The sequence below is a fragment of the Bos grunniens genome, chromosome X (assembly GCF_055505025.1).
Source record: "Bos grunniens cultivar Pamir isolate PY7600 chromosome X, Bosgru_T2T1.0, whole genome shotgun sequence".
In the NCBI taxonomy this organism is placed as follows: Eukaryota; Metazoa; Chordata; class Mammalia; order Artiodactyla; family Bovidae; genus Bos; species Bos grunniens.
In genome coordinates this window covers 13964977-13982639 of record NC_141194.1, presented here as the reverse complement: position 1 = coordinate 13982639, position 17663 = coordinate 13964977, and the positions used below count along the sequence as shown (strand labels likewise).

At 38.5% G+C, this 17663-nt stretch overlaps 1 protein-coding gene across 1 annotated transcript in view; it reads left to right on the top strand.

The window, feature by feature from the left end:
• Window positions 1-2699: 2699 nt before the first annotated feature.
• The window catches only part of BEND2 (BEN domain containing 2), a 54693-nt gene continuing 39729 nt past the window's right edge, over window positions 2700-17663 (top strand). Inside the window, exons 1-4 of the mRNA XM_086388856.1 lie at window positions 2700-2761; window positions 2962-3023; window positions 4049-4237; window positions 14201-14343. Of these exons, the coding sequence (XP_086244982.1) occupies window positions 2700-2761; window positions 2962-3023; window positions 4049-4237; window positions 14201-14343 (456 nt within the window). The remainder of the gene's footprint in view (window positions 2762-2961; window positions 3024-4048; window positions 4238-14200; window positions 14344-17663) is intronic.

The following is a 17663-nucleotide window of genomic DNA, read 5'->3' as shown; positions in this document are numbered from 1 at the left end:
TTTGCACACACCAAAAGGACCTTTTGCAGACCGGAAGCACTGAAACTAAAACATGGAATGAGACGCAGAGGTATATTGTTATAAAGCAGCTTATATAGTGTGGAGGCAGTGATTTTCTTCACAAAGATTCATTATAATATTAGCATTTTCTTAAATGAGAGGATTGGTTAGTGGTCACCTCATATCAATTTTGGGGAATAATTTGTTTCACCTATGATTTTCAGAAGCATAAGCAAGAAGTGAGCCAGGTGAAGTTAGCCTCACTTGCCTTGCCAAATAAACTAAATTAAGCTTTGCTTGTGTGACTAAACTGGTTTTGTATGCTCAGGAAGTTTTCAAGTCTGGTCTCTGTTTGTGTTTGATTTTAACACCAGCATATTGCATCCTTTCTATCACTCAGCTTCCCTGTGCACCCTCTTACACATATTTACACTCTTGTACTCCCGGGAAGCAACTCTACATTTCTACCCAAGGAGATAGATCCTTCTTTCTTACAAGTGAAAAAGCTCTTACCCTTCCCCCCAAATGACAAGATGTACAGTGCCAAGAGTCACTGTATAACTGCCCTGATGAAATGAAACCAAAATTCCAGGCACTGTGCTGGGTGCTCTATATTTTATAACATTTAATTCTTAGAACCTTGGGAGGGAAGTGCCATTTAAATATAAAGAAGATGTGGTGCTTTTTTTCTGGAACTTAGAAGGAGAGAAGAATGTCCACAGATTTCTGTTATCAACCAAAGTGACAAGTGCTAAAAAGAGGTGACAGGAACCCACTGTGGAATCCTAGAGAAGAAGCTACTAGTTTCTTACCAAGGGGCTGTAGAAAAGGGTCTTGGTGCAGGTATTATTAGGACAAATGTCCTTCTGGAACAGGCTTAAAGGGATGTGAGAAAGATCCAGAAGCAATTGAGCAGGATATAATAACAGGGGATGGGAGCATCTGCTATGGGGCAGGGAGGTGTGGGCCTGGGTGTGGGGTTGGGGGGTAATACCTTTGTTCAAATAATAACTCTGCCACCAGCTATGGGGTTTTGAGCAAGTTAATGAAACTCTTTAAGCCTCAGTTTTCTCATTTTTACTATGCAACAGTAATACCAACTTCTTAGTGACTGGTATGTGGAGAGAGAGAAAAAGAGAAAGAGAGAAAGAAAGAGAAGTCACTCAGTCATGTCCGACTCTTTGCGATCCCATGGACTGTAGCCTACCAGGCTCCCCTGTCCATGAGATTTTTCCAGGCAAGAATACTGGAGTGGGTTGCCATTCAGCACTCGGTAAATTGTAGCTATTACTTAGTGAAGGAATGGTGCACGCACATGGCTGTTGCAAAATAGCAAGTAAGGAGCGGTCCGGCTAAAGGGCAGGGTGGCACAAATGTGTGCTGTGTGCTAAGTCACATCAGTCATGTCCGATTTTTTGCGACCCTATGGACTGTAGCCTGCCAGGCTCCTCTGTCCATGGAGATTCTCCAGGCAAGTATCCTGGAGTGGATAGCCATGTTCTCCTCCAGGGGATCTTCCCGACCCACGGATTGAACCCCCGTCTCTTATGTCCCCTAAATCGGCAGGCAGGTTCTTTACCCCTAGCGCCACCTGGAAAGCACAGGTTTAGTGGGCCTTATTAAAGGCACATTTTGAAAGTTGGATTATTCCCAGATATGTACCTAAAGCTGGTGTTGAATATGAGTACAAAACTCAGAAAACCTTAGATAAAGTCTGAACTCAAATCTTTTACATTCTACAAGCTTCCTATGGTGGAATTACCCTGATGGCTACTAGTTCACTTTTTTTTTTTTTAATGTGTCGAAAAAGTACACTTAGCTAGAAAGGGAGGGAGGCAAACCGCCACACTTTGCGTCCTGCGTGGTCTCCCCCTCCCCTACGGGGGAGCCGGGCACTACTGCGCAGCCGTAGAAGCTTGGGTGGTTTGCGTACGTTGGCTTCCGCACCTCAGTCTGTGGCAGTTATTCGGCGAGGCAGGTCGTGTTCCAGCAGCAGCGCAGACACCCAGCCTGAGGTACTCAGAGCTGGGCATCCCGCCTCACAATGTCTGACGAGGATGGTAAGATGCCCCCAAAGCTGACCCCCACTAGCTTTTCCTTCTCCTTACCTGGTTCGGGGAAAGGTTCTGATACGGTTTGAACCCAGTCCGTTTAGAGGGTTGCGTGGGTGACCACGGGACTGACCGGGTGTTGGTCAGGGCACGACTGGTTATGGCCTCTCGGCTTCAGTCCCATATTGGTCAGGCACGCCTGGGGCTAGGGTGTTCGAGAGACTCTAGCTGGTCCTGGGGCTTTTGGGGTCCCAGGGTTCATGGTGCCCCAGGGGTTAGAGGTGATCCAAAGCTTGTGGGTTCCCAGGGTTGAGGGGTTCTGGGGCTTTTGGGGGTTCTGGGGCCTTTGGGGGTTCTGGGGCCTTTGGGGGTTCTGGGGCTTTAGGGGTTCTGTGGCTTTGGGGGGTTCTGGGGCTTTGGGGGGTTCTGGGGTTCATGGCATCCCTGAGGCTTGAGGCTATCTGGACATAACGGAGTCCTAGGTTCATGGCGTCCCGGGGCATGAAGGGGCGGGGGGTGGGGCGCAGGTTTTCTGGTGTCCTAGGGGCTTAAGGGGATTCTGGGGCTCAAGGCAGTTGTAGAGTTCATGGCGTTCTGGGGGGCGGGGGCGGTGGAGGGGATCCTGAGGTTTTCAGGTCTCTGGCGTTTATGGCGTCCTTGGGACTTGAGGTGATACCAGAGGATGCCGAGTCTAATGGCGCCATTATGTGGTGAGAGCCAGCCTCGTTTCCGGCACGAGGGCGGCAGTTATTTCCAGGGCCTCTAGTGGCGGTAGAATAGTCTCAGTCTTCACCGTGCCAGAGGGTGGGCCACCTCAGTTGTTTCCCACGCCCTCCAGAGGGCAGTGTGGTACACTGGCACACAAGCAGTTCTGTGCAGTCACAGTTTTTATTTTGAACTTCATTGCAAGGCTTCTGGTGCTTGCGCCACCAGCAGCTGCAGAGTGTGGCATGTTGTGCATTGCACAGGAAAGTGATTTGGCTTAATGGCTGGGGCACTCCTGGGAGGAGAGGATTTGCTTTGCTGGCACAGCGAGTTCTAACCTCAAATTGTAGCAGCGCTTTGTGGGGTGGGGTGTCCGTCCTCCCCCGCCTCCCCACCGCTTCTCTAGGGATGCCAGAACATTATGGGCTTTTGATATTTAGCCACTTATTTTTTGAGTACTTCGTGCTGACTTTTTGGAACAAGTTGATCTTTTATTCTTTCTTTTCTCTCTCAGGCAGGGTTGGGGTCCAAGAAGGACCAAGACTTTCAGCCATTATGTAGACTTTTAAAAAATATTGCAACTTTGTTGTTATTTCCTTTTAGATTTGCATTTCACTGAGGTAACATTGGTTCATAATATATGTTTCATGTGTGCCTTATGTTTCTACTTCTGTATACCCTACAGCATACTCAGCACCAACATTTTATGTGGAATTTTGAGTTTATAGAATTGATAAGCTAGCGAGTTGATTCATTATAACATCTTTTGAGATTGGGGCATTGATTTTGAGGCTGTGTTTGATCAAAGACAGATTGGGCAGCCTCTGTGTTTTATGGTAAATATGCAAATTAGGAGAAAGAAAATAAAGATATGTGTATGAGTATCTTAAAGATTAATATTAATTTTTAGAGAACAAGTTTGGAAATTCATGGTCACCCCAGAGTGTGGTTGTATAATCTCAGTTGTATCATTTAAAAGTTAAAAGCATATCACTGAACACAGTGCATGGGCCAGGTGGTCTAATTTCTTAAAGAAGAAATTTATTGCTCTATAGAACTGAAGGTCCTAGAAATAATACTATTTGTGTTTATGTATACATATATCTCTCTAAGCTTTATACTAAACAATTGATTTCTTAGCTAACTTGGCAATGATTGGAGATATGAAAATATTTAATTTTTTTCAGCTAAAATGTATTTTAAACACTCCATAACTTTATAAGGTGGTTTTTGCTAGAAACTTTTTATTTAATGTGGCATCTAATCTACACATTCTCTTTGCTTCTTCTTAGATTGTATAGTTTTATCTGTTGGAGAAGACAGTGATGATGATGATGATGATGATGATGTTGATGTTGTGCTAATACAAAACTTTGATACAGATTTTACTGAGAACTCTTCTGATGAAGAAGTGTTGCTTCTACTAACAGATTCTGAAGATGACAGTGATATCCCTGAGGAACTGCCTGTATTTTCACATGGTAATTTTGTTAAATTTCCTCCTGTGCGTAATTTTGATCCCCAGTCCCCATTTCCAGTAAATTGCTTAAACATTCTTCTCTTACCTTAAGTCTTTATTGTCAGAAGGCCAAGCTTTGTGCTAATAGCACAGTGTTTACTTGTGCTTGCATTTTCCATTTATTTAAGCTCTGTCATGTCTCTTTTTCTGTTTTTATTCTATGGGGAGTGGGGAGGTAGCCTTGGAAAGCACTGGGGAGAGTATATTTTGTCTCTAAAAAATTATTTATATCTGGCAACTAAAATTATAACTATTTGGTGGCAAAGCTAAAACTGAACTTTTGGGAGAAACAACTTGGGTCAAGAGTCCATGGAATAGATGACATGATTTTCTATGTTGAAAATCTCAAAGAATCACCAAAAAAACCTCCTAAGCAATTATAGCAAGCAATTATATAATAAATAAATTAATAAATAGCAGTTATAGCAAGATTCTCAGGATACAAGGTTAATATCAGTACCTTCCCTGTATACAAGCAACAAACATTTGAAACTTGAAATTCAAAACACAGCATTTTATTTACATTAGCACCCAAAAAAAAGTCCATGGAAAGTATAATCCTGCAGCCAGAACTCTAGCTACTTGTCCTTCTAGTTGTTGCTTCTCAGCCACAATCACAAGGAAATGGGAGACCCATTGCCTCCTCATTTATACACAGAGCCAGAAGACATTAACCCCTTGGGAACATCCCTTCATTAACTATGACAGTATGCTCTTCGCTGTTTGCATAGAGAATTGGGTTTACTACTCTTTTTTTTTTTTTTAAGATTTTTATTGGAGTATAGTTGATTTACAATATTGTGTTAGTTTCTGCTGTACAGCAAAGTGAATCAGTTATACATAGTGATATACATATATCCACTCTTTTTAAGATTCTGTTCCCATATAGGTCATTACAGATTATTGAGTAGAGTTCCCTATACTGTATGGTACATCCTTGCTAGCTATCTATTTTATATATTGTAGTGTGTAATTGTTTGCATGAGACTTAAGGAATACTGCTTAAGAATTTTTTTGGATCTACATTAGTGCAAAACTATCTATAGGTTGGTTTAGAGATCTTTGTTTCCAAAATGCTGGCATGTTGAAAATTGGCTGGGATAGCCAAGTGCACCTGTAGCTTTTGAAACAGTGGGTTTACTACTCTTTAAAACATTGAAATATTGCTGCTTTGATTGGAGGTCAGCAAAATTTTTCTGTAAAGGGCCAGATAGTAAATATTTTAAGATTTGCAGTTGTAAGGCCTCTTGTTGCAACTACTCAGCTCTGCTGTTGAAACATGAAAAGAATATTATATTAGTAGATGAGTATATGGCTGTGTTTCAGTAAAACTTTATAGATGCTGAATTTTCTATAATTTTTCCATCTCATGAAATATTCTTCTTTTGTGTGTGTTTTTTAAAATTTAAAACTTAAAAATGTGGGGAAAAAACCCTCAACTAAAACCATTTGTAGCTCCTGGGCTACATAAAAACAGGCAGTAGGGTGGGTTTGGTCTGCAGGCTGTAGTTTGCCAACCCTGGTCTAAATGATGCCAGAAGTCATCACTTTTTATTGGTTCTGGTTTTAAAACTATATACAAGACCAACAGGATGCTTTCTTAGTGTATTATAAACATCAACAACAGCCCTCCTTAGTATGGAAAGAAATAGAGGAGAATTTTCAGTTGTGGATACCCTTTTACCTATCATTTCTGCTTCTAAGAATTTATCCCACAGGACTACTTGCAGAAGTGCAAGACTGTTCAGCTGTGTTCTTTGCCAGAGGGAAAACTTTAGAAGTAACTTGAATATACATGAGTTAGGGACTGGTTAAATAGATTATTCATGGCCTATTTGCATGGTAGGAAACTGAGAAGCTGTTAAAGTGATTGCAGTATACCTAGAGGTTTGTGTTTGGAAAGACCAATACATGTTTAGTAGAAAAAGGAGGTTGCAAAGCAGTACTTTTAGTTAGATCCCTTTTATCTTATCTAACTGAAAGAAAAATTTAGGAGATTTCACAGACGGTAGCTAAGTAGTTTTCTTATTGTGGTAAAATATTTATATATTTATATATATATATATATATATATATATTTATAATTTTAATCATCTGTAAGTGTTCAGGGTAGCATAAGACTGCCTAATTGTTGTTGTTCAGTCGCCAAGTTGTGTCCAACTCTCCATGACCCCATGGACTACAGCACGCTAGACCTCCCTGTCCCTCACCATCTCCTGGAGTTTGTCCAAGTTCAGGTCCATTGAATTGGTGATGCCATTCAACCATCTCATCCTCTGTCTCTTTCTTCTTCTGCCCTCCATCTTTCCCAGCATCAGAGTCTTTTCCAGTGAGTCAGCTGTTCGAATCAGGTGGCCAAAGAGTTGGAACTTCAGCTTCAGCATCAGTCCCTTCAAAGAGTATTCAGGGTTGATTTCCTTTCAAATTGACTGGTTTGATCTGCTTGCTTTCCAAGGGACTCTCAAGAGTCTTCTCCAGTACCATAGTTTGAAAGCATCGATTCTTATGGTGCTCTGCCTTCTTTATTGTTCAGCTCTCACATCTGTACAGATCATAGGCTTGACAGAGGAAATCTGTCAGTGCTTCTACCTTTTCCCTTTGCCATGAAGTGATAGGACCAGATGCCATGATCTTAGTTTTTTTCATATGTAGTTTTAAGGTGGCTTTTTCACTGTCCTCCTTCACCCTCATCAAGAGGATCTTTAGTTCCTCTTTGCATTCTGCCATTTGAGTGGTATCATCTGCATTACTGAGGTTGTTGATATTTTTCCCAGCAATCTTGATTCCAACTTGTAACTCATCCAGCCCGGCATATCACATGATGTGCTCTGCATATAAGTTAAATAAACAGGGTGACAGTTAACAGCCTTGTTGTACTCCTTTATTAATCCTGAACCAGTCAGTTGTTCCATGTAGGGTACTAGCTGTTGCTTCTTGACACGCATACAAGTTTCTCAGGAGACAGGTAAGATGGTCTGGTATTCCCGTCTCTTTAAGAGTTTTCCACAGTTTGTTATGATCCACACAGTCAAAGGCTTTAGTGTAGTTAGTGAAGCAGAAGTAGGTGTTTTTCTGGAATTCCCTTGCTTTCTTTATGATCCAGTAAATATTGGCAATTTGGTCTCTGGTTCCTTTGCCTTTTCTAAACCCAGCTTGAACATCTGGAAGTTCTCAGTTCATATAATGCTGAAGTCTAGCTTGCAGGATTTTGAGCATACCCTTACTTGCATGGGAAATGAGTACAATTGTCCAGTGATTTGAACATTTTTTAGTACTGCCCTTCTTGGGAATTGGAATGAGGATTAACCTTTTCCAGTCCTGTGGCCACTGCTCTGGGTTTTCCAAATTTGCTGACATATTGAGTGCACCACTTTAATAGCATCCTTTTTTAGGATTTTAAATAGATCAGCTGGAATTCCATCATCTGTACTAGCTTTATTAGAAGGAGTGCTTCCTAAGGCCTACTTGACTTCACACTCCAGAAAGTCTGGCTTTGAGTGAGAGACTATACCGTCGTGGTTATCTGAGTCATTAAGATCTTTTTTGTACACTTCCTCTGTGTATTCTTTCCATCTCTTCTTGATCTCTTCTGCTTTTATTAGATCTTTACGTTTCCACCGTTTCTGTTCTTTATTGTGCCCATCTTTGGATAAAATGTTCATTTGATGTTTCCAGTTTTCTTGAAGAGTTCTCTAGTCTTACTCTTTGTTGTTTTCCTCTATTTCTTTGCATTGTTCACTGAAGAAGGCTTTTTGTCTCTCCTTGCTATCCTCCGGAACTCTGCATTTAGTTAGGTGTAACTTTCCCTTTCTCCCTTGCTTTTTGCTTCTCTTCTCTTCTCAACTATTTGTAAAGCCTCCTCAGACAATCGTTTTGCCTTCATGCATTTCTTTTTCTTTGGGATGGTTTTGTTGACTGCCTCCTGTACAGTATTACAGACCTCTGTCCATAGTTCTTCAGGCACTCTGTTTACTAGATCTAATCCCTTGAATCTGTTCCTCACCTGCACTGTGTATTCATAGGGAATTTAAGTCGTACCTGACTGACCTACTGGTTTTCCCTGCTTTCTTTAGTTTAAGCCTGAATTTTGCTGTGAGGAGCTAATGATCTAAGCCACAGTCAGCTCCATGTCTTATTTTTCCTGACTGTATAGAGCTTCTACATCTTTGGCTACAAAGAATGTAATCGATCTGATTTCAGTTTTGACCATCTGATGATGTCCATGTGTAAAGTCGTCTCTTGTGCTATTGAAAAAGAGTGTTTGCTATGACCTGTGCTTTCTCTTGGCAGAATTCTGTTAGCCTTTGCTCTGCTTCGTTTTGTATGCCAAGGCCAAATTTGCCTGTTACTCCAGGTATCTCTTGACTTCCTACTTCCAATCCCCTGTGATGAATAGGACATCTTTTTTTTTTTTTTTGATTTTAGTTCTAGGAAGTCGTCTAGCTCTACATAGAACTGATCAACTTCAGCTTCTTCACCATCAGTGGTGGAGGCATAGTATTGGATTACTGTGATGTTGAATGGTTTGCCTTGGAAAAGAACTGAGATCATTCTGTCATTTTTAAGGTTGCACCCAAATACTGCATTTTGGACTCTTTTGTTGATTTATGAGGGCTACTCCATTTCTTCTAAGGGATTCTTGCCCACAGTAGTAGATATAATGGTCATCTGAATTAAATTCGCCCGTTCCTGTCCATTTTAGTTCACTGATTCCTAAAATGTTGATGTTCACTCTTGCCATCTCCTGTTTGACTGCTTCTAATTTACCTTGATTCATGGACCTAACATTCCAGGCTCCTATGCAATACTGTTCTTTACAGCATCGGGTTTTACTTTCCTCACGTATCACATCCACAGCTTAGTGTCAATTCCCCTTTGGCCCAGCCACTTCATTCTTTTTGGTGATAGTAGTAGTTGTCCTCCACTCTTCCCCAGTAGCATACTGGACACCTTCTGACCTGGGGGGCTCCTCTTTCAGTGTCATATCTTTTTGCCTTTTTATACAGTTCATGGGGTTCTCACAGCTAGTGTACTGGAGTGATTTGGCATTTCTGCCTCCAGACAGCCTAATAGCTCTGGTTAAGATTTTTAGTATAATGTTGATAGTGGTGAAAGTGGGCATCCTTGTCTTGCTCCTGATCGTAGGGGGAAAGTTTTCAAGTCACTCACCACTGAATGTGATGTTAGCTGTGGGTTTTCATAAATACTATTTATCTAGTTGTGGAATTTCCCCTCTGTTCCTGGTTTTCTGAGAATTTTTGTAAGAAATGGTGTTGGATTTTGTCTGATGTCTTTTTGGCATTAATTGATATGATCTTGTTTTTTTCCCCTCTTTATTCTATTAATGTGATGTGTTATATTGATTGTTTTTCTTATGTTAAACCAACCTTGCATTCCTAGGATAAATCCCTCTTGGTCATGGTGAATAATTCTTTTAATATGCTGTTGGATTAGACTTGCTAATATTTTGATGAGGATTTTTTACATCTGTATTCATAAGGGATATTGGCCTGTTTTTCTTATGTCTTTATCTGACTTTGGTATCAGAGTAATTCTTAAATTTTTTGGAAGAGTTTGAGAAGGATCGGTGTGTTAATTTCTCCTTAAATATTTGGTAGAATCCAGCATTGAGGTCCGCTGGTCCACACCTTATCTTTACTGGGAGGTTTGTGGTGATTGATTTAATCTTTTTACTTGTTATAGATCTGTTGAGATTTTTTTTCCTTGGGGCAGTTTAGATAATTTTTTAAATTATAAGGACAGATTATTTTCTCACATACCAGCATCAATTTAGAAGATATATAGGGAAAAAACCCCAAAGATAATGGCTACAAATAAATATTTAAAATTGTAAGGAATAAAAAAATAGCAGAACCTATATGAAAGGAAAGCACATACTTTACTGAGGGTCATGAAAAAAGGCTTGAGTAAGTGGAGAGACACAAATTTTTCCTGGTTGAGAAAAAAATACCCTAGTGTACCTTTAAAAAGCCTTGGGAAAACCTATTTAATGGACAGGTGGTAATTTACCATATCAAACACACAAAACATTTAAAAGTACAATTATTGAAATATTATGGTACTAGTTTTGAAGTAGGGAGCCAGATTTAATGCAATAGGAAGATCATAAACAGAATAAAGAATTTAGAGTTAATATACTACAGTATATTAATATGAATATCATATTACGTAGCAAATCATGCTGGTATGAATGGTTAACTATTAGAAATGGGGAAGCCCACTTGATTTTGCCTCACATCACTCTTAAATAATTTCAAGATGAATTGAAGAGCTGAATATGCAGTAAATGGAAGTATGGAAGACTAGATGAAAGCATAGTTGAATGTTTTTTTCTAATCCTAGTGGAAGATTGAGTATAGAAGCAGTTCAAGAAAGCACAAAAATATTAATTAATTTGATAAAGTTAAGGACAAATAACCCCTCCCTATCTCACAAACTCAGACCTCAAAAATTACATCAATACCTGGGAAAAGTATTTCCTAAAAATATGCATTTTCCAGAGTTACTATCCTTAAGATAGCAAGACATCATGCAAATCAAACAGGAAACACTGAAACTCTAATAGGGCAATGAGCAGAGGACATGGACATGAAAAATAACAAGTTACAGGACAAGAACTCTTAATAGATAGAAAACATCTGAAAAATATTCAACTGAATTAGTAACGAGAAATGCAAATTAAAATGGGATACAAAAAATGAAATAAACTTTCATTTATCAGATTAGCAATTTTTACATGATTTGTTTTAGTGTTAATGGAGAAAAACAATTGCACTACAGTTTTTATGAATGTAAATTAGTGTAACCTTTTTGGACATTTTGGCAGCACCTGTCAAGAGCCCCTGAAAGATTCATAGCCTTTGACCTAGGGATTCTTCTATATATCCACTATAAGGAACTACTCAGAGATATACATAACTATTTACATTTGAATGTGTACACATCATTATAACAAAATAGTGAGCAACTGGAAGCTGTATTAATGTCCTGCAACAGAAAACAGATAACATAACCTGTGGACATACACATAATGGAATATTATGCAGGCATTTAAACTATTTTAAAAATTATAAATGGCATACAAAATTGTTCAGTTTACAGTATGGTCAAACTACTATATAAAATAGAGAGTAAAAAAAAAAGAGAAAAGGAATTGTATTTCAGGGTTATGATATTTATTAGTGATGGATTACTTAATTTAGATTCTGAATTTTTTATAAAGAACTTAATTTTAGGTTGACTTTTTATAGAAATTTATCACATGCAAAAATATGCACAAATCATAAATACACAGCATAAAATTTCAAATTAATTCACACATATAACCAACACCCACACCAAAAGATAGAAGGTTATGAGCTCCCCAGAATCAGCTCTCACCTCCCTTTTAGTCAGTACTCTCTTGCAAGGTAGTGCTGTCCTGATGTCTCTCACCATTGATTATTTTTGTCTGTCTTTAGATTGAGTTTTAGGTCAGTCAGATCATACATTATCTTTCTACTGAGTGTGTTGGGGCTTCCCACACAACATCAAGCAATTCTTGGACACCAGCGGGGTGTCTGAGAATTCGACTCAATTCTAACACTGCCTAATGTAGATAGTGTCAGATTCCACAGGTTGAGATATCAGTCTTACAAGACTGTCTCCCCCTGCCCATATCCCAGTCACAAGCCCAGGCTGTTACTGGTGCTTCTGATCGACTTGCTACAAATCAGAGGTTCCCACAACCTGCTTGGGTTCGATTAATTTGCTAGTGAGATTCACAGAATTCAGAGAAAGATTTTACTTACTGGAATAACGGTTTATTATAAAAGGATATAACTTAGGCAAATGAAAGAGATGCACAGAGCAAGGTATGAGGAAAGGGCACAGAGCTTTCAAGCCCTCTCCTAGCTCCACTCTCCTCAATATCCGTGTGTTCACTAACCCGGAAGCTCTCTGAACTCTCTTTGAGTTTTTTTTTTTTTTTTCCTGTTTTATCATTTATTTTATTTTATTTTATTTTTTTTTATTCTTCCAATTTTATTTTATTTTTAAACTTTACATAATTGTATTAGTTTTGCCAAATATCAAAATGAATCCGCCACAGGTATACATGTGTTCCCCATCCCGAACCCTCCTCCCTCCTCCCTCCCCATACCATCCCTCTGGGCCGTCCCAGTGCACCAACCCCAAGCATCCAGCATCATGCATCGAACCTGGACTGGCAACTCGTTTCCTACATGATATTTTACATGTTTCATTGCCATTCTCCCAAATCTTCCCACCCTCTCCCTCTCCCACAGAGTCCATAAGACTGTTCTATACATCAGTGTCTCTTTTGCTGTCTCGTACACCGGGTTATTGTTACCATCTTTCTAAATTCCATATATGTGCGTTAGTATACTGTATTTATGTTTTTCCTTCTGGCTTACTCAGCCATTAAAAAGAATACATTTGAATCAGTTCTAATGAGGTGGATGAATCTGAACTCTCTTTGAGTTTTTATGGAGGCTTTATTTCATATTCATGATTAAATCATTGGCCATTGGTGATTGATTCAACCTCCAGCCCCTCTCCCCTCCTGGAGGTTAGGGGAATGGGACTGGAAGTGCCCATCTACTAGTCACGTGGTTGGTTCCTCTGGTGACCAGCCTCTATCCTTAGGTGATCCAGAGACGTTCCAAAAGTAACCTCAATAACATAACAAAAGATATCTGATCACTCATCACTTAAAACATTTTAAGGATTTTAGGAACTCAGTGGTAGAAACCAGGATAGAGACCAAATACATATTTCTTATTATAAATTCATGATATCACAACTATATTCTCTTTTGTGTCTTTTACTCAATGCTATGGTTGTGAGGTTCATTCTCACAGTGTATAGCAGCAGTTGGTTTATTCCCATTGCTGTGTAGTTCTTTCTTTGTATGAGAACACTACAGTTTAATTATCCATAGCTTGTATTAGTCAGAAAAAAGCAACTAGTTTAAAAATAAAAAGTGAGTTTTTTTTTAAAGTGAGGTTATAGCTCAAATTGGAGGTATTTCATAATTGAATTTTCCCCACAATATTAGTCAGCATTTATCTAACTTGAGAGTCTTTATCTCTTTTGATTTCTTGCTTCTGAACCTTCGTTCATGACTAGTATCTCTACTGTAGAATGAAAAGGAAATAGGAAAAGAGATGAAACTCGAATCTTATCATTCTGCCTCTTATTACTACTCTGGCTCAGGATGGATAAAGGGTATTAACTCTCTCATGAACGACCCTCCCAGCAAGATATGCTATAATAGCATTGCACTCAATGTCTTTTTCTGGTTGCAGAGATGAATGACTCAACCATAAATGAGCCTTCATAATTCTAGAAGAGATTTTGGCTTATTTTTCACATGCAGTTATTTAGGTTTAATATAAAATTTAACTATGGAAGCAGTCATAATTTTAGCATTGAGATGACCTTAGATGTAATTTCGCCCAGTTTTCACCTGTCAGGGGAGAAGCTGATGTCTTAGTGGTCTGCCCAGGCCACACCATGGTGGAGGCCCAAGCTCGAAAAGACTCCTGACTTAAATTTGGAGGCCTGCAGCCTCCCTGAGTGAAAAGCCTCTGAACTCCTTGACCAGAGCAGTTAGGACTCATGCTCTGTTCATTTGTTTTCAGCACTTATGCTGTAGCATTTAGATTGTAAAGCATTTGCTTCAGAATTTGGAACCATGTTTGTTCTGTGTTCTTATTCCTACTTGTGGGCAATAAAGTTTATCCTAAAGCACTAATAGAAGAATTCTCATTTTGTTGCTCTCTAAAATTCAGCTAGAACTCCAATTCAACCTGAGTTGGCATTCTGAAAACATATCTATCCATATTAAATTTATTAAAGCCGTGAGTGTGTTAAGTAACTTTTTTATGCATTTGCTTTTTAGACATGGAAGATTTTGAAGCATTAAATAGCCAAATAGTTTCATGTCTGGCAATTTTAAAAGGAGGTAACCCTGACTCAGAGGAAGTGGAGTCTGTGCCGTTGTGCAAAAAAGCGCGACTATCTATTCCAGAAGATGATCACATGGTTTGTACAGTAAAGTGAAAATTTTTCTTTTTTTCATTCAGCTTTCTTTTAATAGATTGGGTTTAATTTCATATAGTGAAATGCACAGATCTTAAGTATAACTTGAGATCTTAAGTTCAGCGAGTTTCAACAAATATGTATGCCCCCCTCTATCAAGGTAAAGAATATTTACATCATCCCAGAAAGTTCCCTCATAACTGTTCGCAGTAAGTTTCCATCCCCTTGAACCTTGAAATACCATTCTGATGTTTTTTTCCATCATAGATTAGTTTTGCCTGTTCTAGAACTTTACAATATCTAGACTCACACAGTGTGCATTCTTTCATGCCATGGTCTCTTTTCCTTAGAGTGATGTTTTGAAATTCATCTGGTTGTAGCAATATTTCATTTCCATTTATTACTGAGTAATATTCCATTGTATGAATATCTATGATTTGTTTATTCATTCTCCTTTTGATGGACTTTAGGGTTGTTTCCAGTTTTTGGTTATTACAAGTAAAGTGGCTATGAACATTATTATGGGAGTCTCTTTGTCAACATATGTTTACATTTAATTTGGGTAAATCCTCAGGAGTGGAGATACTGGATCACAGGGTAGATTAAAGTTTATAAGAAACTGACAAACAGTTTTTTGAAGTGGTTGTGCTATTTTACATTTTCATCATATTGTGCTATGCTTCTAGATCTCTGAAGTTGAATAAAATAGATTATTAAACTGTTTATAATTAAGTTTAACAGAAAATACAGTAATTTACTTACATGAGGATGAGGATAGTAATACCACCTAATTATTGTAGGCAGTTCTTTTAACTTCTGTCAGCCCTGATGTTTTAATCTTTGAGGTATAGTGTTATTTGCCTTCCAAGAGCCATGGTTTTTGACATATTTATGTGGAAGTACTTTGAAAAGCATAAAGCATTGTAGAAGGGTAAGATGACAATATTGTTTTTATACTAATCTACTATAATTCCATAAAATTTTTACTGCCTAATAAATTTGTGATGCAGGGCTAATTCAGATAATTTTAAAAACAAAGACACTGATAGTTACTTGGTATAGTTCTATTAAAATTATCCTTATAGTTCATAATTTATCCTTAGAATAAAGAGTTATTATAATTAAATCAAATGGCTATTTTCTGTCTGTTTACTTATTTATACTGTGTTTTATTCCAAAAAGGGATTTAAGGTGTCTTAGAGTAATTTTATTAAGAAAAACCGGTGCTTAAGTGCTTCCTGCTTTGTCCACAGAGTGTCACTGTTGGATTATTTGAAAGTTAAAAGTCATACAACATTAGTTCTTTGTGGTTAGAAATATTTGTTTTTAAAGCAGTTCTGGTACCAGATTACTAGAAGACTAGTCTTTCCATCCTAAAGTACATAAGGGGTTAAGCTTAATGGAAAATTTTGTCCTAAGTATAGTTGACTTAATGAGAAAACAGTTCTGCAAATATCTTTCCATGTTATTGTAATGCTTGCAATGGGCAGAGGTCCTTTAGGCCTTTGAAGCCTTAAAGCTTTTCTTTCAATTCTTTCTTTTATATTTCCTTTTGGTTTATTAATAAACCCTCCCTATGTAAGAACATGAACACCTGATTGTGGAGAAGGTGGAAGTGTCATTAATGAATGTACATCAGACTGAATATTTTTGTAGTATTAATTGATAATTGCCAAATGTATTCACATTTACTGTCATAAAGACAGTGATTAAAATTCTTTTCAGCTTTCATTTACTGTGGAGTTACTCTGAACTTGTGAGCCCAAGGAAATATTTCTCTTACATGAGTACTTTACCATTTTATTTTTCTCTTTTCCTTATCTAATAGAAATTCATAGTGGTTTTGTACCCTGCTTCAGTAACTTTTCTAATTTTTTAAATGGTTTTAAATTTATGGGGGATTCCCTGGTGGCTCAGACGGTAAAGCCTCTGCCTGCAATGCAAGAGACCTGGGTTCAATCCCTGGGTCAGGAAGATCCCCTGGAAAAGGAAATGGCAATCCACTCCAGTACTCTTGCCTGGAAAATTCCATGGATGGAGGAGCCTGGTGGGCTACAGTCCATGGGGTTGCAAAGAGTCGGACACGACTGAGTGACTTCACTTTCTTTCACTTAGATTTATGGAAGAGTTACGAATACATTACAGAGAGTTCTTGTCTTTCACAAAATTTTCCTTAATGTTAACTGACCTGCGTAACTTAAAGTTATGGTAATTGTTTAACTACAGTACGGTTTTCAAAACCAGGATATTAATACTGGTACCTTACAATTAGCTAAACTGCATCCTTGTTTGATTTTCACCATCCCCTCTCCTCCAGTCTTTTTTCTGTTCTAATCCAGTATTCCTCATTGATTTTAGTTGCGTCTTCCAGTTTGTGACAACTCCTTAGTCTTTCCTTGTCTTTTGTGACCTTGACCATTTTGATGAATGTACTAATCATTTATTTTGTAAAATGTGTCCTTGATTTTTGTATGTCTGATATTTTCTTTTGAATAGATTGAAATTATGCAATTTGGCAAGAACACCACATACACAATGTTGTCTCCTCATGAATCATATCAGAAGTTTGAGATGTCCATATGTCTTTTTACTGGTGATGTTAACACCAATCATCTGGTGGTGGTCTGGATTTTTTCATTGTAAAATTACTATTTCCCCTTTGTAATTAATAAATATTTTGGGAAGGAGTATACTTTGTGCTCATATCCTGTCCTCAACTATTTGCTCTGTGTTGAGTTGCTGCTGCTGCTGCTGCTAAGTCGCTTCAGTCGTGTCCGACTCTGTGCGACCCCATAGACGGGGGCCCACCAGGCTTCCCCATCCCTGGGATTCTCCAGGCAAGAACACTGGAGTGGGTTGCCATTTCCTTCTCCAGTGCATGAAAGTGAAAAGTGAAAGTGAAGTCACTCAATCATGTCCGACTCCTAGCGACCCCATGGACTGCAGCCTACCAGGCTCCTCCGTCCATGGGATTTGCCAGGCAAGAGTACTGGAGTGGGGTGCCATTGCCTTCTCTGGTGTTGAGTTAGCTCATGGATTTTACCGTGGATTTTATCTGCAACATTTACTACTGTGGTGTTTGCCTATTGGTGACTTTCTGTTTCCCTTATTTCTTTGTATTTATTGTGGAATTAATTTGTAAGGAATAACTATCTTTTCTTCCCTATTTATTCAGTTATATATTTTATATCAATATGGACTGGTGGGCATTTATTGTATTATATACATTATAATCCAATATTGCCACTATTTTATCAATCAAATTTTACAGCTTTGATGATATATTGAGAGCTCCTTCTGGCTCCTGTGACCGTTTGACATTC